The sequence below is a fragment of the Chiloscyllium punctatum genome, chromosome X (genome assembly GCF_047496795.1).
Source record: "Chiloscyllium punctatum isolate Juve2018m chromosome X, sChiPun1.3, whole genome shotgun sequence".
NCBI classification, from domain to species: domain Eukaryota; kingdom Metazoa; phylum Chordata; class Chondrichthyes; order Orectolobiformes; family Hemiscylliidae; genus Chiloscyllium; species Chiloscyllium punctatum.
In genome coordinates, this window is record NC_092791.1 from 33,762,704 (window position 1) to 33,785,680 (window position 22,977).

Consider the following 22,977-nt stretch of genomic DNA (forward strand, 5'->3'; position numbering starts at 1 on the left):
GACACAGACACACTGCCTCTCTCTCTCACACACACAGAGTCTCACACACACTGACACAGACACACTGCCTCTCTCTCTCACACACACACACAGAGTCTCACACACAGAAACACACACACTGACACAGACACACTGCCTCTCTCTCTCTCTCTCTCTCTCACACACACACACACAGTCTCATACACAGAAACACACACAATGACACATTCACTCTGCCTCTCTCTCTCTCACACACACACTCACAGAGTCTCACACACAGAAACACACACACTGACACAGACACACTGCCTCTCTCACACACACACACGCACACAGAGTCTCACACACAGAAACACACACACTGACACAGACACACTGCCTCTCTCTCTCTCACACACACACACAGAGTCTCACACACAGAAACACACACACTGACACAGACACACTGCCTCTCTCTCACACACACACACATACACACAGAGACACAGAAATATTGTCTCTCACTCTCACACACAGAAACACTGTCTCTCACACACACACAGTACACCCACAGCAACAAGGCGTGGTGCTGCTTTGAGAGAGGTTGCGTGTGGGAAACGAGAGGGCAGTTTTGGGGTTTGGGGGTGAGGTTCTGGTGGCGGGGTGGGGGGGGGGGGGGGGGGGTGGGGAAGGAGGGGGCATGATTACTGCCAGGCCCTGGGGGGGGGATGTACTGTCAACGACGCTTCCCTCTCAGGTGAAATCCCACCGTTGATAAACTTCCTCAATCTCTGACATAAATAAGCCACCTCTCTCTCTCTTTTCCTCTCTGCATCGCTGTTGCACCCTAGCCCAGCTCATCCTCCAACCCCTTTGCCAGTAGGAAAAGACCATTTCATAAAATGCGACAGGGTGGGGATGGGGGGGACGGTGGGGGGGGGGGGGGGGGGGGGGTGGGTCAGAGTGAGCAGGGTAGGCAAAGAACGCTAGCAGCACCTGGTGCCGGTCAAGGGTACAGCAGCCAGCTTCCAAAATTCAATGATATAGAGGAGCTGATGCAGGACTGGGCTTTACAAAGTTAGAAAATCACACCACACCAGGTTATAGTCCAACAGGTTTATTTGGAAGCACACTAGCTTTCAGAGCGACGCTCCTTCATCAGGTGGTTGTGGAGTTAAGATCATGCTCACAGAATTTATAGTCAGTGCGACGGCGATGTGATACGGTGAACAATCTTGGATTAAATCTTGCGTCCTTTAGAATGGGATAGGCTGGTTTCTGTTCTTTTGGTATGTGAATGTTTTTTCATGTTAGTTCAGCTTTCTCTAAACAATAGCCGCGAGGTCTGTCTGTGTCCCAGTGCTATCTCGGACCGACAAACCCTCCGCACAGTTTTGCAGAGTTTTACATGGATTCATGCAGTTTTTCAGGAGAAATAAAACGTAATCCTGCAAAAACAAATTCAGACCATAAACTTATATGTGCAGGAGCGACAGATTGAGTGTGCATGTGGGTGTGCGCGTGTGGGTGTGAGTGCACATGATAGTGTGCGTGCATATATGTACATATATATATGTGTGTGTGTGTGTGTGTGTGTGTGTGTGTGTGTGTAACCTTGGTCAAGTGTTTGTGTGTGTGTGTGTGTGTGTGTGAGAGAGTGTGATGGGGTATGTGTGAGAGGGTGCATGTGTTGGTGGGAGTGCCGAGGGTGTACGTGCATGCATATGAGAGAGAGCTTGTGTGTGCATGGGTCTGCATGGGTGTGTGAGTGCGTAGGTGTGTGTGTGTGTGTGTGTGTGGTGCAGTGGGGTCACCTGTAGTGTGACATGAACCCATTTGAGCTCATCTCCATGGGTAGCGAACTTGGCCAACAGCCTCTGCTCAGCCACTCTGCATTACTGCTTGTCTAGAAGTGCACCCAAATTCAATTCACACTCTCACACCAAAACACATTGCAGAATACAGATTGGCACACACAAATATGTTATAGGTATAGAGTCATACAGAACTGAATCAGACCCTTCGGCCCAACCAGTCCACACTGACCCGAATCCCAAACTGAACTGGTCCCACACCTGGCCTTATTTCCCTCCAACTCTTTCCTTTCTGTGTCCTTATCCAAATGACTTTTAAACGCTGTGATTGTACGCACATCCCTCACTTCCTCAGGAAACTCATGCCACACACGGACCACCCTCTGGGTTTAAAATGTTGCCCCCTCGTGTCCTTTTTAAATTTCTCTCCTCTTGCCTTAATATGTGCCCCTCGCTTGACTTGAAATCCCCCGTCCTGCAACGCAGATTTTGAAACACGCACACTCACACAGACACAGACACACACACACACACACACACACACATTCTCTTACACACACACACATGCACACACTCTCACAAACACACATAAACAAGCACGCACGCACTCGCATGCACACACACACAAATACACACACACACACACTGAAAGGTACAAAATACAGATTCGCACACCTACATCCATAACACCACAAGTACAGAATGCAGAGTCTCTCTCTCTCTCTCACACACACACACACACACACACACAAACTCTCACACAGGTACACAATACAGATTGACACAGGCATACACCCAAACACACCACTGGTACAGAATAAAGATTTTCTCTCCCCCTCTCTCTCGCTCTCTTTCTCTCTCTCGCACACCCTCACTCTACATGTACAGAATACATATTCATGCACCAATATCCAAACACACCACCAGTATAGAATAAAGATTTTTACACACACACACACACACACTCTCACACACACACACAGTACAGAGCAAAGATTTTTACACACACACTCTCTCTCTCTCCCTCTCTCTCTCTCTCTCACACACACACACACACACAGAGTATGGAATACAGATTCACATCCAACATGTACATATAAGAGGGATACAGATTCACACTCACACCTGTTACAGGTACAAAGTTCACACTGTGACACACAAACACTCTAGCTGCAAAGTCAAATTCACATTCAGCACATCTACCACAAACGCTATTGATACAAAGTCAAGGATTCATAGGAGCACACGATAGATACAAGTGGAAACCACAGGCAGAGAGAACAGTTATAGACACATGCCACTCATACAACAACTACATCAAACACAAAAGACAGATGTCTCACACACAGAAAGCACGCGTGTTGGTATGTATGTATGTGTAGGTATGGATGTCAGTGTGCATGTGTGTAGGTGTGACCATGTGTGTGCGTGTGTTGGTATGGATGTCAGTGTGCATGTGTGTCGGTGTGTGCATGTGTGTCGGTGTGTGTAGGTATGTGCATGCGTTGGTATGGGTGTCAGTGTGCATGTGAGTAGGTGTGTGCGTGTGTTGGTATGGATGTCAGTGTGCACATGTGTAGGTGTGCACATGTGTGTGCGTGTGTTGGTATGGATGTCAGTGTGCATGTGTGTCGGTGTGTGCATGTGTGTTGGTGTGTGTAGGTATGTGCATGTGTTGGTATGGATGTCAGTGTGCATGTGTGTAGGTGTGTGTAGGTATGTGCATGTGTTGGTATGGATGTCAGTGTGCACGTGAGTAGGTGTGTGCGTGTGTGTGCGTGTGTTGGTATGGATGTCAGTGTGCACGTGTGTAGGTGTGTGTAGGTATGTGCGTGTGTTGGTATGGATGTCAGTGTGCATGTGTGTAGGTGTGTGTAGGCATGTGCGTGCGTTGGTATGGATGTCAGTGTGCATGTGTGTAGGTGTGTGTAGGTATGTGCGTGTGTTGGTATGGATGTCAGTGTGCATGTGTGTAGGTGTGTGTAGGTATGTGCGTGTGTTGGTATGGATGTCAGTGTGCATGTGAGTAGGTGTGTGCGTGTGTTGGTATGGATGTCAGTGTGCATGTGAGTAGGTGTGTGAAGGTATGTGCGTGTGTTGGTATGGATGTCAGTGTGCATGTGTGTAGGTGTGTGTAGGTATGTGCGTGTGTTGGTATGGATGTCAGTGTGCATGTGTGTAGGTGTGTGTAGGTATGTGCGTGTGTTGGTATGGATGTCAGTGTGCATGTGAGTAGGTGTGTGCGTGTGTTGGTATGGATGTCAGTGTGCATGTGAGTAGGTGTGTGAAGGTATGTGCGTGTGTTGGTATGGATGTCAGTGTGCAGTGTGTAGGTATGTGCGTGTGTTGGTATGGATGTCAGTGTGCATGTGTGTAGGCATGTGCGTGTGTTGGTATGGATGTCAGTGTGCATGTGTGTACGTATGTGCATCTGTTAGTATGGACGTCAGTGTGCATGTGTGTAGGTGTGGCCATGTGTGTGCGTGTGTTGGTATGGATGTCAGTGTGCATGTGTGTCGGAGTGTGCATGTGTGTCGGTGTGTGTAGGTATGTGCATGTGTTGGTATGGGTGTCAGTGTGCATGTGAGTAGGTGTGTGCGTGTGTTGGTATGGATGTCAGTGTGCACATGTGTAGGTGTGCACATGTGTGTGCGTGTGTTGGTATGGATGTCAGTGTGCATGTGTGTCGGTGTGTGCATGTGTGTTGGTGTGTGTAGGTATGTGCATGTGTTGGTATGGATGTCAGTGTGCATGTGTGTAGGTGTGTGTAGGTATGTGCGTGTGTTGGTATGGATGTCAGTGTGCATGTGTGTAGGTGTGTGTAGGTATGTGCGTGTGTTGGTATGGATGTAAGTGTGCATGTGAGTAGGTGTGTGCGTGTGTTGGTATGGATGTCAGTGTGCAGTGTGTAGGTATGTGCGTGTGTTGGCATGGATGTAAGTGTGCATGTGTGTAGGCATGTGCGTGTGTTGGTATGGATGTCAGTGTGCATGTGTGTAGGTATGTGCGTGTGTTGGTATGGATGTCAGTGTGCATGTGTGTAGGTATGTGCGTGTGTTGGTATGGATGTCAGTGTGCATGTGTGTAGGTGTGTGCGTGTGTTGGTATGGATGTCAGTGTGCAATGTGTATAGGTGTGTGTAGATATGTGCGTGTGTTGGTATGGGTGTCAGTGTGCACGTGTATAGGTGTGTGTAGGTATGTGCATGTGTTGGTATGGATGTCAGTGTGCATGTGTGTAGGTATGTGCGTGTGTTGGTATGGATGTCAGTGTGCATGTGTGTAGGTGTGTGCGTGTGTTGGTATGGATGTCAGTGTGCATGTGTGTAGGCATGTGCGTGTGTTGGTATGGATGTCAGTTGGCATGTGTGTAGGTGTGTGCGTGTGTTGGTATGGATGTCAGTGTGCATGTGTGTAGGTGTGTGCGTGTGTTGGTATGGATGTCAGTGTGCATGTGTGTAGGTGTGTGTAGGTATGTGCATGTGTTGGTATGGATGTCAGTGTGCACGTGTGTAGGTGTGTGTAGGTATGTGCGTGTGTTGGTATGAATGTGAATGTGCACGTGTGTAGGTGTGACCATGTGTGTGTTGGTATGAATGTCAGTGTGCATGTGTGTAGTTATGTGTAGGTATGTGTGTGTGTTGGTATGGATGTTGGTGTGCATGTGTGTAGGTGTGTGCGTGTGTTGGTATGGATGTTGGTGTGCATGTGTAGGTGTGTGCATGTGTGTGCATGTGTTGGTATGGATGTCAGTGTGCACATGTGTAGGTATGTGCGTGTGTGTGCGTGTGTTGGTATGGATATCAGTGTGCAGTGTGTAGGTGTGTGCATGTGCTGGTATGGATGTCAGTGTGCACATGTGTAGGTATGTACGTGTGTTGGTATGGATGTTGGTGTGCATGTGTGTAGGTGTGTGCGTGTGTTGGTATGGATGTTGGTGTGCATGTGTGTAGGTGTGACCATGTGTGTGTGTGTGTTGGTATGGATGTCAGTGTGCACATGTGTAGGTATGTGCGTGTGTTGGTATGGATGTCAGTGTACACATGTGTAGGTGTGTACATGTGTGTGCATGTGTGCATGTGTTGGCATGGATGTATTTTCATTTGTTGATGTGTGTGAGTCTTGTTGCATTTATATATATGCTTATGAGTGTGTGTGCATATACTGGTGTGAAAATTCATATTAGCACAAGTGTTTGTGTCTATGTGCAGGTGTGTGTGTGCGAGTGTGTGTGATAGACTGTGTGAGTGTGTGTGAGAGAGTGTGTGTGATAGACTGTGTGAGAGTGTGTGTGTGAGAGAGTGTGTGTGAGAGAGAGCAAGAGTGAATGTGTGAGAGAGAGAGTGTGTCTGTGAGAGCGTGAGTGTGTGAGAGAGCGAGTGTGTGAGAGAGCGAGTGTGTGAGAGAGCGAGTGTGTGAGAGAGTGTTTGACAGAGTGTGTGTGAGAGAGTGAGAGACTGTGTGAGTGTGTGTGTGAGAGAGTGTGTGAGAGGGAGTGTGTGTGAGAGAGTGAGTGTGTGTGAGAGAGAATGTGTGTGAGAGAGTGTGTGAGACAGAGTGTGTGAGAGAAAGTGTGTGTGAGAGAGAGTGTGTGTGAGAGAGAGAGTGTGTGAGAGAGAGTGAGAGAGAGTGTGTGAGTGCGAGTGTGTGAGTGAGTGTGTGTGTGTGTGTGTTAGGATATTGGTGTTGCACGCTAGGGGTGTGAACTACTGTTCCCAAGCCCTGGACTCAGAAAAAAGGTCTAATTTTACTGCATCAATCGTGCCGAGAGGTGGGCCACTGCTGTGTGTGTGGAGTGTGGAATATTTGATTCCATTACTATCTCCTCCCCGACCCTTCTGCTCTACATACTTCAACTCTCCAGCTTTTGGACGCAAGTTGAGTCATGAATTTGCGATTCCACAAGGAATGAGACACCAGGCAATGCTCCAGAAACTCCTCACCTGTCTCTGAGATTGTCAGTGACTTTGCCAAAAAAAACCCTTTTCCTCCCACTACCACCTTTGAAAATGACTGGTCCTATATTTTCGTCTTTTTGAAAAAGAAAACCAGTTGTCGCTGTACAGGACATTGGTTATTGGGGCCCCTGTTGGAATATTGTGTTCAATCCCGGTCTCCCTGCTACAGGGAGGATGTTGTGGGAAGGTTCGGAAAAGATTGACAAGGATGTTGGAGGGTTTGAGCTACAGGGAGAGGCTGGGACAGGCTGGGGGCTGTTTTCCCTGGAGCGTCGGAGGCTGAGGGGTGACCTTATAGAGGTTTATAAAATCACGAGGGGGGGGGTAAATAGACAAGGTCTTTCCCCCCCCTCCCTGGGGTGGGGGGAATCCAGAACTAGAGGGACATAGGTTTAAGGTGAGAGGGGGGGAAGTTTTGAAAGTGACCTGAGGGGCAACTTTTTCACACAAAGTCAGAGAGTCATAAAGATGTGCAGCACGGAAACAAATCCTTCAGCCCGTCTCGTCTGTGCCGACCAAGATATCCCTAACCTAATCTGGTGCCCATTCGCCTGCACTTGCCCCATCTCCCTCTAAACCCTTCCTGTTCCTGTCCCCCCAGTTTTAAATGTTGTACCAGCTCCCCCCCCCGCCTCCCCCCACACCACTTCCTCTGGCAGCTCATTCCACACACGCACCACCCTCTGGGGGAAAAAGTTGCCCCTTCTGTGGAATCAATAACTCGGGAAGGGCATTGACAGACGATGAGGGGGCAGGAAGATTTGGGAGGGGGGGGGGGGGGAGGAGGGGGTGGATTTTGTTCTCTACCCAAAAGGGTGCAGAATTCTGGAATTTGCTGCCTGTGAGGGGTGGGAGAGGAGGAGGAAACCCCTCAGAACATCAAAGGAGTGGGGGAGGCAACGGTCCAGTGGTATTATCGCAAGACGGCTAAGTCCAGAGACCCCAGTAACATTCCGGGGAACCTGGGTTCGAACCCGCCCACGGCAGATGGCCGAATTTGAATTCAGTCAAAGAAAATCTGGAATTCAGAGTCCAATGTTGGCCGAGAGACTGCGAGCGGTTCGTTAGCACGTAGAGTCTCAGGTAGACAGGATGGCGAAGGAGGGGTTTGGTGTGTTAGTCAGAGACAAAAATAGAACTGCAGATGCTGGAATCCAAGGTAGGCAGGCAGGAGGCTGGAGGAACACAGCAAGGCCAGGCAGCATCAAGAGGGGGAGAAGTCAACGCTTCAGGTGAAGACGGGTTACATCTGAAATGTCACCTTCTCCCCCTCCTGATGCTGCCTGGCCTTGCTGTGTTCTTCCAGCCTCCTGTCTGTCTACTTTATCGGTCAGAGTATTGAGTACAGGGGTTGGGGAGGTCATGTTGCGGCTGTACAGGACATTGGTTAGGGGGCCACTGTTGGAATATTGCGTTCAATCCCGGTCTCCCTGCTACAGGAAGGATGTTGCGGAAGGGGTTCGGAAAAGACTGACAAGGATGTTGGAGGGTTTGAGCTACAGGGAGAGGCTGGGGGCTGTTTTCCCTGGAGCGTTGGAGGCTGAGGGGTGACCTTATAGAGGTGTATAAAATCACGAGGTGGGGCGTGGATAGGATAAATAGACAAGGTCTTTTTCCCCCTTGGAGTCCAGAACTAGAGTGGGGGTAGGTTTAAGGTGAGAGGGGGAAAGGGACCCGAGGGGTAACTTTTTCACACAGAGGGTGGTGCGTGTGTGGGAGGAGCTGCCAGAGGAAGTGGTGGGGGCTGGTACAATGACAGCATTTAAAAGGCATCTGGATGGGGGACAGGAACAGGAAGGATTTAGAGGGAGGTGGGGCCAAGTGCTGGGGAACGGGGACTGGATTAGGTTAGGGATATCTGGGTCAGCACGGACAGGCTGGGCCAACACCACTTTATGAGTGTACCATTCTGCACTAATAGGGGCCCACATCGCAGAATGTGGCGCTTCAACCCATCAAGCATACACTGGTCAAGAACAACCGCTTGACCATCCAAACCCCCCATTTCCCAGCTCTTGGCCCTGTATCCTGGTCTTTGCAAGTTCCTGTCTGAATACCTTCCCCTCTCTTTTATCCACTCACGGGCGTCTCTGGCTGGGTCATGACCCATCCTTAATTGCCCTCTGGGCAGTTAAGAGTCAACCAGGTTGCTGTGGGTCTGGAGTCACGTGTCGGCCAGACCAGTTAAGGCTGGCAGTTTCCTTCCCTGAAGGGCATTGGTGAACCAGATGGGTTTGCCCAACGACCGATACCCATTGGAGAAGTTGACATTTTGGATATAACCCTTCTTCAGGGATGAGTTCTGAAAAAAAAGGTTACACCTAAAATGTCGACTTCTCCCCCTCCTGATGCTGCCTGCCTTGCTGTGTTCCTCCAGCCTCCTGCCTGTCTACTTTGGATTCCAACATCTGCAGTTCTATTGTTGTCTCTGACCAATAAAGGGAAGCATACCCAACGCCTCCTTCACCATCCTGTCTACCTGCGACTCCACTTTCAAGGAGCCAAGAACCTGCACTCCAAGGTCTCTTTGTTCAGCAACACTCCCCCAGGACTTTACCCTCCTCCAGTTTAACCACATCCTTCCTGTAACAGGGGGACCAGAACTGGGCACAGTGCACCAGGGGAGACCTCTCCAACCTCCTGTACAACCCCAACGTGACGTCCCCAACTCCCTCCGCTCAAAGGGCTGAGCGATGAAGGCAACCATGCTAACCACCTTCTACCCACCCGTCTACCCATGACACAAAGCCAGGGAACTATAGACCAGCCTGACGTCGGTGGTGGGCAAGTTGTTGGAGGGAATCCTGAGGGACAGAATTGAGAACATAGAACATTCCAGAACAGTACAGGCCCTTCAGCCCTCGATGTCGCCCCAGGCTGTCCAGCCTCTCCCTGTAGCTCAAACCCTCCAACATCCTTGTCAATCTTTTCTGAACCCTTTTGCAACATCTTTCCGATAGGAAGGAGACCAGAATTGCACGCAATATTCCAACAGTGGCCCCTAACCAATGACCTGTACAGCCGCAACACGACCTCCCCAACTCCTGTACTCAATACTCTGACCAATAAAGGAAAGCATACCAAATGCCTCCTTCACTATCCTATCTACCTGCGAGTCCACTTTCAAGGAGCTATGAACCTGCACTCCAAGGTCTCTTTGTTCAGCAACACTCCCCAGGACCTTCCCATTAAGTGAAAAAGCCCTGCCCTGATTTGCCTTTCCAAAATGAAGCCCCTCGCATTTACCTGAATTAAACTCCATCTGACACTCCTCGGCCCTTTGGCCCATCTGATCGATGTCCCGTTGTACTCCGAGGTAACCTCCCTCGGCTTTCTTAACAAAAAAAAGAACGTTTTCGTTTGCAAAATATGTGATTTTAATCTTAAATAGTGACATCCGCTGTCAGATTGGAAATCGGCAGACACACGCACACACAAAATATTACAACATCCGAAATATTATTTTCCTTTAAAAGCAATTTGTTTCTCTCACCCTCATTTGTACGCAACGTAAAGTTAAATTAAGACCCTCTCTGTTTCTATCTTTGAAAGAAAGTACAAGGTGCTGATGAGAGTCGAGCGTCCACGGTCGAAAAATCCAACACAACTGAGGAGTTGGAGAGGAGGGTTAAGCAGCGAGATCTCGGTGTCCGTGTATATAGATCCTGAAAGTTACCCCCCAGGTTGACAGGGTGGTTAAGAAGGCGTACGGTGTGTTAGCTTTTATCGGGAGAGGGATTGAGTTTCGGAGCCGTGGGGTCATGCTACAGCTCGTAGAAAACCCTGGTGTGCGGCCGCACTCGGAGTACTGTGGACGGTTCTAGTCACCGCGTTACAGGAAGGATGTGAGAAGCTTTGGAAAGGGGTCAGAGGAGATTTACCGGGACGTTGCCTGGTCTGGAAGGGAAGGTCTTACGAGGAAAGGCTGAGGGACTTGAGGCTGTTCTCGTTAGAGAGAAGAAGGTTGAGAGGTGACTTAGTAGAGACATACAAGATAATCAGAGGGTTAGGTAGGGTGGACAGGGAGAGCCTTTTTCCAAGTATGGGGACAGCAAACACGAGGGGACACAACTTTAAAGTGAGGGGAGATAGGTATAAGACAGATGTCAGAGGTAGTTTCTTTACTCAGAGAGTAGTTAGGGTATGGAATGCTTTGCCTGCAAAGGTAGTAGATTCGCCAAGTTTAAGTGCATTTAAGTCACCATTGGACAAGCATATGGACGTACATGGAATATTGTAGGTTAGATGGGCTTCAGATTAGTATGACAGGTCGGCGCAGCATCGAGGGCTGAAGGGCCTGTACTGCGCTGGAATGTTCTATGTTCTATATAAGATATTCAGAGGGTTAGATAGGGTGGATAGTGAGAGCCTTTTCCCTCGGATGGTGATGGCTAGCACAAGGGGGCATTGCTTTAAACTGAGGGGGTGATAGATACAGGACAGATGGCAGAGGGAGTGTCTTTACTCAGAGAGTGGTCGGGGGTGTGGAACACACGGCCTGCAACAGGAGTAGACCCGCCAACGTTAAGGGGCATTTAAATGGTCATTGGATCGGTCTGTGGAGGAGAGTGGACTAGTGTAGGATAGATGGGCTTCAGATTGGTTCCCCAGGTTGGTACAACATCGAAGGGCCTGTACTGTGCTGGAATGTTCTATGTTCTATGAGGGGGATGAGTCCTTCTCAGTTGGATGGGTGGTGTGCCAGGGGACAGGAACTCTGGGTGGGATGGAGGCTGATGCTATTGGACAGTGGTAGCTCAGCTCAACAATTGGTGGTGAGGGGTAGAAGATTAAATTTGGGGGACTAGATTCTGCACACGAGGGGGTGGGTGAGTGGGTTTGAGGATTTATATGGAGGAGTGCGGTCAGATCTCAGTGAATGGTGGAGCAGACGCGATGGGCCGAATGGCTTACATTTACTCCTAGATCTCGATGGTCCTATGGGAAAGGGCAAGGGCTCTATTCTGTGAATGGGTGTGGGGAGGCGGGAGGGGTGTTCTGTCGAACTGGTGAGGTAGAGGAATGGAATGTATTGTGTGAATGTGTGTGTGTTGGGGTGAAGAAGAGGGATCTGTTGTGTAAACGGGTGGGGATTGGCCGTGCTAAATTGTCCCCGTAGTGCCCAGGGATGTACAGGTTAGGGTGGGGATTAGCCGTGCTAAATTGTCCCCGTAGTGCCCAGGGATGTACAGGTTAGGGTGGGATTGGCCGTGCTAAATTGTCCCCGTAGTGCCCAGGGATGTGTAGGTTAGGGTGGGATTGGCCGTGCTAAATTGTCCCCGTAGTGCCCAGGGATGTGCGGGTTAGGGTGGGATTGACCAATGGGTCATGCAGGGAATAGGGTGGGGACTTGCTCTGAGTGGGATGCTTTTCAGTGGATGGGTGTGGACTTGATGGGCCGAATGGCCTGCTTCCAGCCGGTCGGGATTCCCCGCTGGTGTGAATGGATGAAACGTGAAAGGGGAGAGCGATCCAGAGACGGGGAAAAGCGGACGCTGTAATCCAGTGGAGACCGGCAGGAGGCTGGGCGATCACAGAGCCAGCGGGGCAGAAAGGTTTCCCTTTTGTGTATTGACCCTGCCTCAGGACTGGACGAAGATCGAGTCCTGAGGTGGGGGGGGGGGGGGGGAGGGCTGACCAGCCCGGGGAAGGTGAGCTGCTCCCTCAATTGATTGGTGGAGGTGAGTTGGGAAGGGGGGGGGGGGAGGGGGAGGAAGGAGGGAATGCTTTGGTGGCAGGGGGTTGGAGTGAGGGTGGGCACTTCCTCTCATGGGGGTGGTGGGGGGGGGGGGGGGTGAGTTGAGGGTGGAGTGCTCATTCCTTCACCCCGGTCTCCTCTTCATTGTGCCAGCCACCACCAGTCGGCACTGGGCTCCTGGCTGGTGTTGCTGCCTTGCCCCAGTTGCCCTCCCTCTTGCACTTCATGCGCCGGTTCTGAAACCAGACCTTGACCTGGCGATCGGTCAGGGACAGGGCGGTGGCTATCTCAAGTCGGCGCCGGCGGGTCAGGAAGCGGCTGAAGTGGAACTCCTTCTCCAACTCCAGGGTCTGGTGCCGGGAGTAAACCTGGCGGCGACTGCGTTTTCCCGTCCCGTAGCCACATCCTGGCGAGATTGAGGCAGGGCGAGTGGGGGTGGGGTGTGGGGGCACAAAGAGGGAGAGAGAGAGAGAGGAGAGAGAGAGAGACAGAGAGAGAGGAGAGAGAGAGAGAGACAGAGAGGGAGAGAAGGTGGGGGTAGAGAGAGAGAGAGAGAGAGAGAGTGAGAGAGTGAGAGAGAGAAAGAGGGAGAAGATGGAGAGAGAGAGAAAGGAGAGAGACAGAGAGACAGAAGATGGGGGGGAAGAGAGAAAGACAGAAAGAGGGAGAAGATGGAGAGAGAGAGAGAGAAAGGAGAGAGACAGAGAGAGAGAGAAGGTTGGGGGAAGGAGAGAGAGAGAGAGAGAGAAAGAGGGAGAAGATGGAAAGACAGAGAAAGGAGAGAGACAGAGAGAGAGAAGGTGGGAGTAGAGAGAGAGAGAGTGAGAGAGAGAGAAAGAGGGAGAAGATGAGAGACAGAGAAAGGAGAGAGGGAGAGAAGGTGGGGGTAGAGAGAGAGAAAGAGGGAGAAGATGGAGAGACAGAGAAGGTGGGAGGGAGAGGGGGCAGAGATGGAGACAGAGGGGGGGGGACGGAGAAGGTGGGAGGGTGGTGAGAGGGAAAGAGGGAGAAGATAGAGGGACAGAGAAAGGAGAGAGACAGAAGCAGAGAGGGATTGGGAGAGAGAAAAGGTGAGTGACAGGTGAGGGGGATAGAGAGAAAGGGAGAGAGAAAGAGAGAGAGATGGAGAGTGAAGGTGGGAAAAAGAGGGAGGGAGAGAGAGGCAGAGAGAAAGGGGAGGAGGGGAGAAAGAGAGAAAGAGGGAGGGACAGAGAAAGGGAGGGAGGAAGGAGAGAGTGGAGAGACAAAGAAAGAGGAAGAGAGATGGAGAGAGAAGGTGGGAAAAAGAGGGAGAGAGAGAGGCAGACAGAAGGATGGAGGAGGGCAGAGATAGAGAGAGGGAAGTTGCAAGGTTGAGAGAAAGACAGAAGGAGAGAGAAAGAGGGAGGGAGAGAGAGAGAGAAGGAGCGAGAAAGAAAGAGGAAGAGAGAGGCAGAGAGAAAGAGGGAGGTGAGGGAAAGCGAGAGAGAAGGAGGGAGAGAGTGAGAAAGAGGGACAGAGAGAGAAATAGAGAGAAAAAGAGGGAGAAAGGGAGAGAGCAAGTGAGCAAGAGTTAGAGACAGCGAGAAAGGCAGTGAGGGAGAGCGAGCAGGAGAGATGCAGAGATAAGGGAGAAGAAAGGGAGAGAGAAAGGAGGATGAAGTGAGAGAGAGAAAGGGAGGGAAGAGAGAGAATGGAAGGAAGAGAAAGAGAAAGGAGAGAGAGAAAGAGAAAGTAGGGGAGAAATAATGAAGGATGAGAGAGGAAAAAAGAGAAAGGAAGAGAGAGAGAGAGAGAGAGAAAGAGGGAGGAACAGAAAGAGAGTGGGAGATATATATAGGGAGAAACAAATATTTAATTCACATTTAGGCAAGTTTTAATTCTTCACGATATTAATGTGAATCAAATAAACAGCTTTTATCTCTTGAGTCAGAGTGATATAGACGTACAGCATAGAAACAGACTCTTTGGCCCAACTCATCCGTGCTGACCCAGATATCTTAACCTAATCCAGTCCCCATTCCCCAGCACTTGGCCCCATCTCCCTCTAAACCCTTCCTGTTCCTGTCCCCATCCAGATGCCTTTTAAATGTTGTCATTGTACCAGCCCCCAACACGTCCTCTGGCAGCTCCTCCCACACACGCACCACCCTCTGGGGAAAAAGTTGCCCCTCGGGTCACTTTTACCCTCAACCTATGCCCTCTAGTTCTGGATGCCCCCACCCCAGGGGGAAAAGACCTTGTCTATTTACCCTATCCATGACCCTCCTGATGTTATAAACCTCTATAAGGTCACCTCTCAGCCTCCGACGCTCCAGGGAAAACAGCCCCAGCCTGTTCAGCCTCTCCCTGTAGCTCAAACCCTCCAACCCTAGCAACATCCTTGTAAATCTTTTCTGAATCCTTTCGAGTTTCAAAGGTAGAAGACAGAGGGTGGTGGTGGAGGGTTGTTTTTCAGACTGGAGGCCTGTGACCAGTGGAGTGCCACAAGGGTCCTCTACTTTTTGTCTTTTGGATGCGAGCATAAGAGGTACAGTTAGTAAGTTTGCAGATGACCCCAGAATTGGAGGGTGTAGTGGACAATGAAGAGGGTTACCTCAGATTACAACAGGATCTGGACCAGATGGGCCATTGGGTTGAGGAGTGGCAGATGGAGTTTAATTCAGATAAATATGAGGGGCTGCATTTTGGGAAAGCAAATCTTAGCAGGACTTATACACTTAATGGTAAGGTCCTAGGGAGTGTTGCTGAACAGAGAGACCTTGGAGTGCAGGTTCATAGCTCCTTGAAAGTGGAGTCTCAGGTCGATAGGATAGTGAAGGAGGCGTTGGGTATGCTTTCCTTTATTGGTCAGAGTATTGAGTACAGGAGTTGGGACATCATGTTGTGGCTGTACAGGACATTGGTTAGGGGCCACTGTTGGAATATTGCATGCAATTCTGGTCTCCTTCCTATCGGAAAGATGTTGTGAAACTTGAAAGGGTTCAGAAAAGATTTACAAGGATGTTGCCAGGGTTGGAGGATTTGAGCTACAGGGAGAGGCTGAACAGGCTGGGGCAGTTTTCCCGGGAGCGTCGGAGGCTGAGGGGTGACCTTATAGAGGTTTACAAAATTATGAGGGGGCATGGATAGGGTAAATAGGCAAAGTCTTTTCCCTGTGGTCGGGGAGTCCAGAACTAGAGGGGCATAGGTTTAGGGTGAGGGGGGAAAGATATTAAAGAGACCTAAGGGGCAACTTTTTCACGCAGAGGGTGGTACATGTATGGAATGAGCTGCCAGAGGAAGTGGTGGAGGCTGGTACAATTGCAACATTTAAGAGGCATTTGGATGGGTATAAGAATAGGAAGGGTTTGGAGGGATATGGGCCGGGTGCTGGCAGGTGGGACTAGATAGGGTTGGGATATCTGGTCGGCATGGAAGGGTTGGACCAAAGGGTCTGTTTCTATGCTGTACATCTCTATGACTCTATAACATCCTTCTGACAGGAAGAGGACCAGAATTGAACACAACGTTCCAAAAGTGGCCCTGATCAATGTCCTGTTCAGCCGCAGTATGACCTCTCAACCCCTGCACTGAATGCTCTGACCAAGAAAGGAAAGATTAACCCAATTCAGTTACAATTTCTGTCCGTCACCATCTCCCTCTCCCTCTTCCTCTCCCTCTCCCTTATCCCCTCTCTTATGGAGATATGGACACATTTGTTTTGGAAAACACAGAATGGGTGAGATGCGATGGTGCAGATGGGCGAGCAGGAATCAACATTGCTCTGTGCTGTTCTTTCATTTTGCTGAGTAAATCATCAACACTTGTGAGGGACACTCACGTCTCGTGCAGATAGGAGGTAGTTGGTGTTCTCGGCATAGTTTTGTCTGAGTTTAGTCTTTTGGTGTAACTGGTTTCTCAGTCTCTTGTATTCTGAAGCAATGCAAGGATTTGTCTGTACATGTAGGTGGTTAGTTTCTGTGTTTTACCTGTGTTCATATAGGAGTGTGTGAATGTGTGTGTGTGTGAGAGAGAATCTGTGTGTGTGTGTGCATGGGTGTGAGACAGTGTGCATGGAAGAAAGGGGGTGTGTGTGTGTGAGAGAGAAAGAGAAAGTGTGTGAGAGAGGTATGAGGGAGTGTAAGAGAGTGTGCATGTGTGTGAAATTATGTCTGTGTGAGCAAGGTAGAGAGTGAAAGAGTGCGTGTGTGTGAAAGAGATAGTGTGTGTCTCTGTGTGGGGGATAGAGAGAGAGAGATAGTGTGCCTGTGTCAGAGAGAGAGCGATGTGGCGTCCCTGTGTGAGATAGATAGAGAAAGAGAGCGATGGTGTGTGTCTCTCTGTGTGAGATAGAGAGATATTAAGGGGGAGATGGGGAGGCACAAATAGAGTGAATGCTTCTGTTTAAGACAGAGAGAGTGAGAGTGACAGAGAATATGTCTTTGTGAGACAGCGATTGAGAGAGATAGTGTGTATCTCTGACTGAGATAGAGAGAGATAATGAATGTCTGTGAGATAGAGACTGAGAGATAGTGAGTGTTTCTATTCAAGAAAGAGAGTATGTGTATCTCTGTATGAAATAGAGAGAGTGAGATAGAGTATGTATCTCTGCGTGTGATAGAGTGAAAGAAAGAGTGACAGAGTGAGTGTCTTTCTGTTTGTGCGTGAGAGACGTAGTGAGCATATCTCTGTGTGATAGGGAATCAGCGAATGAAAGAGTGTGAGAGAAAGAGTGAGTGTGTCTCTGTATGAGATAGAGGGAGAATAAGATAGTGTATCTCTGTGTGTGATTGAGAGTGAAAGACAGAGTGACAGAGTGAGTGTGTCTCTGTGTGAGATAGATACAGAGATAGTGAGCGTGTTTCTGTGTGAGATAGTGAGAGTGAATTTCTGTGTGAGATAGACAGTGAGGTAGACAGAGAGAGAGAGAGAGGCAGAGAGTGAGTATGTTCTGTGTGAGATAGAGAGAGAGATGGTGGGGGTGTTTTGTGTGAGATCGAGAGAGAGAGATTGTGAATTTCTGTGTGAGACAGAGACAGAAATAGTGAGTGTGATTGTGTGAGATAGAGATCGTGAATTTCTGTGAGACAGAGTGAGAAATACTGAATGTGTTTTTTTGTGTGAGAGAGATCGCAAATTTCTGAGATAGAGTGAGATAGACAGAGATAGAGAGATAGTGAGTGTGTTTCTGTGTGAGACAGTGAGACATTGTCAATAGCTGTGTGAGATAGACAGAGAGAGTGAGAATGTTTTGTGTGAGATAGAGAGAGAGATTGTGAATTTCTGTGTGAGACAGAGTGAGGGAGAGAGATAGTGAGTGTGTTTCTGTGTGAGATCGAGCAAGAGTTCGTGAATTTCTGTGTGAGGTAGTGAGGTAGACAGGGAGAGAGACGGTGGGTGTGTTTCTGAGTGAGATAGAGAGAGATAGTGAATTTCTGTGTGAGATAGGCAGAGTGTGGTAGACAGAGAGAGAGAGAGAGAGACAGACAGAGAGAGAGACAGAGACAGAGACAGACAGAGAGAGAGAGAGAGACAAAAGAGAGACAGAGAGAGAGACAGAGAGAGAGAGACAGAGAGACAGAGAGACAGAGACAGAGATAATGGGTGTGTTTCTGTGTGAAATAGACTGAGAGAAGTGAGAGTGTTTCTGTGTGAGATCGGGAGAGAGATATGAATTTCTGTGTGAGGTAGGCAGGGTGAGCTAGACAGAGAGAGATAGTGGGTGTGTTTCTGTGTGAGATAGAGAGAGAGAGAGTGGGAGAAGGTGAGTGTTTCTGTGAGAGATCGGGAGAGAGATCGTGAATTTCTGGGAGATAGGCTGAGTGAGATAGAGAGAGAGTGCGAGTGTGTGTGTGTGTTTACGTGTGAGATAGAGATAGTCAGATTGAGATAGACACAGAGTGACACATTGTGTGTTTCTGTGTGAGATAGGCACAAAGAGAGTGAGAGAGAGAGTGTGTGTTTACGTGTGAGATAGACAGAGTGAGAGAGAGAGAGAGAGTGTGTGTGTTTACGTGTGAGATAGACAGAGTGAGAGAGAGAGAGTGTGTGTGTTTACGTGTGAGATAGATAGACTGAGATAGACAGAGAGTGAGACTGTGTTGCTGTGTGAGGTAGACAGAGAGAGAGAGAGGCTGTGTGTTTCTGTGTGAGATAGGGAGATAGATTGAGATAGACAGAGTGAGACAGTGTGTGTTTCTGTTGAGATAGAGAGTGTGTGTGTATACGTGTGAGATAGAATGAATGTGAGAGTGTTTCTGTGAGAGATCGGGAGAGAGATCGTGAATTTCTGTGTGAGATAGAGAGATAGTCAGACTGAGATAGACAGAGAGTGAGACAGTGTGTGTTTCTGTGTGAGATAGAGAGAATGTGAAAGTGTGTGTTTCTGTGTGAGATAGAGAGAGAGAGATAATGAGTGTGTTTACGTGTGAGACAGAGAGAAAGAGAGATGGTGAATTTCTCTGAGAGAGGGAGAGAGACAAGTGTCAGTCCCTCAGTCTCTCCCCCACAGCTCCACCCCCCGAACTCCCTGCGCTTTCCTGCAGCTCTCTTCCTCACCCAGTCTCTCCTCCTCCCCCCCTCCACCGACACCCCGAGGAACAGTGCACTCACCGACCCGGGAGCTGCGTTTGCACATCCAGGGGTACACCGGGTGGCTGACCCTCTGGTACCCGGGTCCGGGGACGCTGCCCCACCGGCTGTGCGGGGGGTACAGCCGGCCATTCGGCCCGTTCTCCTGGCGCCCGGGCAAGTAGGCAGCAGGCCCGGCGAACGGAGGCAGCGGGAAGGCGGCTCCCCACTGCGCCGGAGCGGGATAGGCGGCCGGGCAGAGGCGACCCGGCTCCGGGTCGGGGTCGGGGTCGGGCTCCGGGAATGCGCGGCCGGGTGGCGCGCTCCTTCGCCCGGCGGGGCACGGAAGAGACCGGGAGCTGGCGAAGGGGAGATTCATTTGGCTGTTCCTCCCTCCCACCGAACTCAACTCCACCCAACTCAACCCAACTCCACCCAACTCAATTTACCTCAACCCAACTCCACCCAACTCAATTTACCTCAACCCAACTCAACTTAACTTAACTCAACCCAACTCAACCCAACTCAACTTAACTCAACCCAACTCCACCCAACTCAATTTACCTCAACCCAACTCAACTTAACTCAACCCAACTCAATTTAACTCAACCCAACTCCACCCAACTCAACTCAACCCAACTCCACTCAGCCCAAGCCACGGCAGCCCCCTCCCTCCCTGCTCGGTGACTCCCCTCCTGGCTGGTACGGGCGGAGGGTAACCAGCCCTTGAAGGCACCATGCCCCCTCTCCTCAACCATCAGACCCCCTCCATCTCGTCCCCAGGAGCACAAACCTCCATTCCCCACCTCACCCCACCCCCTCAGCCTTGGCACCACCCCCCCACCCTTCCTCCCCTCCTCTCCATCCCTCCTCTCCTCTTCATCCCTCCTCTCCTCTCCATCCTCCCTCCTCTCCATCCTCCTCTCCTCTCCATCCCTCCTCTCCCAATTCCCCCCTCATCCCCTCACCCCCAATTCCCCCCTCATCCCCCTCACCCCCAATTCCCCCCTCATCCCCCCACCCCCAATTCCCCCTCATCCCCTCACCCCCAATTCCCCCCGCATCCCCTCCTCCTCATACCCCTCACCCCCAATTCCCCCTCACACTCCCTCCTCCCCATCCCCCTCACCCCCACCATTCCCCCATTCCTTCCCATTCCACCTACACCCCATCGCTCCCCCATCCTCCCCTCCTCCCCATTCCCCCATCACACCCAATTCTCCCTTCACCTACACCATTCCCCCTTCCTCCCTTCTACCCCGCCATCAACACCCTTCCCCTTCAGCCATCTCCCTTCCTCCCCTCCTCTCCTCTCAACCTCACCCTTCCCCTCAGCCTTCCCCATCCTCCTCTTCCCCCTCCCCCTTACCCCTCCCCTTCACCACACCAGCCTCCCTCACCCCTCCAGCCTCCCCTCCCCTCCATCTACCCTCTCACCCCCAACCTTCCCAAGCCATCCCTATCCCATCCTTCACCCCCCTCCCTCACCCCTCAACTCCCACGCCTCACCCCTAAGCCCCACTCTTCATCCCACCCCCACTCTTAACTCTTCACCCCTCACTCCTCACTCCCGTCTCGTTGCCTTCTCAACCGCAAATGAGTGTCCAGATGTTGGAAATCCATATGCCACGTAGACAGGGAAGAGTGGACAATATTTGGACACTGTATCAATCCAGAAAGAATCCGGTGGTGTGGAATCAGGCTGTTCAGCCCATCGCATCCACACCGACCCTCCAAGTATTCCATCCAGATCTATTCCCACTACCCTATCCCTGTACTTCGCATTTCCCCTGGCCAATCCCACCCTAACCTACTCATCCCTGGGCACTATGGGACAATTTAGCACGGCCAATCCCACCCTAACCTGCACGTCCCTGGGCACGACAGGGACAATTTAGCACGGCCAATCCCACCCTAACCTGCACATCCCTGGACACTACGGGACAATTTAGCACGGCCAATCCCACCCTAACCTGCACATCCTGGGCACTACGGAACAATTTAGCACGGCCAATCCACCCTAATCTGCACATCCCTGGGCACTACGGGGACAATTTAGCACGGCCAATCCCACACTAACCTGCACATCCCTGGGCACTACGGGGACAATTTAGCACGGCCAATCCACCCTAACCTGCACATCCCTGGGCACTATGGGGACAATTTAACACAGCCAATCCCACCCTAACCTGCACATCCCTGGACACTACGGGACAATTTCGCACAGCCAATCCACCCTAACCTGCACATCCCTGGACACTATGGGACAATTTAGCACAGTCAATCCACCCTAACCTTCACATCCCTGGCACTACGGGACAATTTAGCACGGCCAATCCCACCCTAACCTGCACATCCCTGGGCACTACGGGACAATTTAGCACGGCCAATCCCACCCTAACCTGCACATCCCTGGGCACTACGGGACAATTTAGCACGGCCAATCCCACCCTAACCTGCACATCCCTGGGCACTACGGGACAATTTAGCACGGCCAATGCCACCCTAACCTGCACATCCTTGAAAACTACAGGACAATTTAGCACGGCCAATCCCACCCTAACGTGCACATCCCTGGGCACTACGGGACAATTTAGCACGGCCAATCCCACCCTAACCTGCACATCCCTCGGCACTACGGGACAATTTAGCACGGCCAATCCCACCCTAACCTGCACATCCGTGGGCACTACGGGACAATTTATCACGGCCAATCCACCCTAACCTGCACATGCCTGGGCACTACAGGACAATTTCGCACGGCCAATGCCACCCGAACCTCTACATGTTTGGACTGTGGAAAGAAACCCCACACAGACACGGGGGGGATGGATGGGGGAGAACATGCAAATTCCATACAGACAGACGTTAACCACTGAGTTATTGTGCTGCTCCCAATCGTGCACTGAGTATGCAAGGGTTTGAAGAGGTGTCAGCTATGAGAGAGATTGATGTCTTTATTGCAGTTTAACAAATGTGAGTAAGGGGTTTTGTTGTATGTGTGTGTGTGCGTGTATATATCCATGCATGTATGTCTCTGTGTGTGTGTACACGTGCGAGAATGCCTGAAGGTGTTATTGTTCATTTACAGGATGAGGGCGTCTCCGGCTGGGCTCAGCATTTATTGCACATTACTAATTGCCCTGTGGGCAGTTAAGAGTCAACCACATTGCTGTGTGGTCTGGAGTCACGTGCAGGCCAGACCAGGTAGGGATGGGGTTTCTGAAAACCCAGATGGGGTTTTCTGAAATTGACAATGGACCCACAGTCACCATTAGGACTCTTAATTCTAGATTTGACTTTTCACTAAATTCAGTTTGCACCATCTGCCACGGCAGGATTTGAACACAGTTCACCAGAACATTATTTTGGTCTCTGAATTACCAGTCCAACGATAATACCTCGAGACAATTGCATCCCTTTGAGTCTGTGTGTGAGTGTGTTGTGCGTGGCTGTGTGTGTATGTGTGAGTGTGTTGTGTGTGGCTGTGTGTGTGTATCTGTGTGTGTGAGTGAGTGTGTGTGTGCCTTGCTGTGTGTGTGTTTGTGTGTGAGTGTGTGTATATCTGTGTGTGTCTGTGTTGTGTTTGTGTATGAGAGTGTGTGTATGTGTGCCTATGTGTATGTCTGTGTTGGTGTGTGTGTGTCTGTGTGTGAGTGTGATGTGTGTGTCTCTGTGTGTGAGATTGTGTGTCTGTGCCCATGTATGTGTGCCTCTGTGTGTGTGTGTCTGTGTGCCTCTGTGTGAGAGTGTGTGTCTGTGTGTCTCTATGTGTGAGAGTGTGCACCTCTGTGCGTGTGCGTGTGAGTGTGTGTCTGCATGTGTCTGCATGTAAGTGTATCCAAGAGTGTTTTTGTGAAATAGAGTCATAGAGACGTACAGCACAGAAACAGACCCTTCAGTCCAACTCATCCGTGCTGGCCCAGATACCCCTAACCTAATCCAGTCCCCATTCCCCAGTATTCGGCCCATCTCCCTCTAAACCCTTCCTGTTCCTATCCCCCCATCCAGATGCCTTT

The 22,977-nt window shown here is 50.4% G+C and overlaps 1 protein-coding gene across 1 annotated transcript; it reads right to left on the reverse strand.

Annotated features, from left to right (window-relative positions):
• Positions 1-12,522: 12,522 nt before the first annotated feature.
• LOC140471314 (homeobox protein Hox-C6a-like) lies at positions 12,523-19,557 on the reverse strand. The gene is made up of 2 exons (XM_072567311.1): positions 19,001-19,557; positions 12,523-12,833 (listed from the first exon to the last, which is right to left on the reverse strand). Exons 1-2 carry the CDS (start codon positions 19,335-19,337, stop codon positions 12,544-12,546), a joined length of 627 nt encoding a protein of 208 aa, XP_072423412.1. The 5' UTR covers positions 19,338-19,557; the 3' UTR covers positions 12,523-12,543.
• Between the last annotated feature and the right edge of the window lie 3,420 nt (positions 19,558-22,977).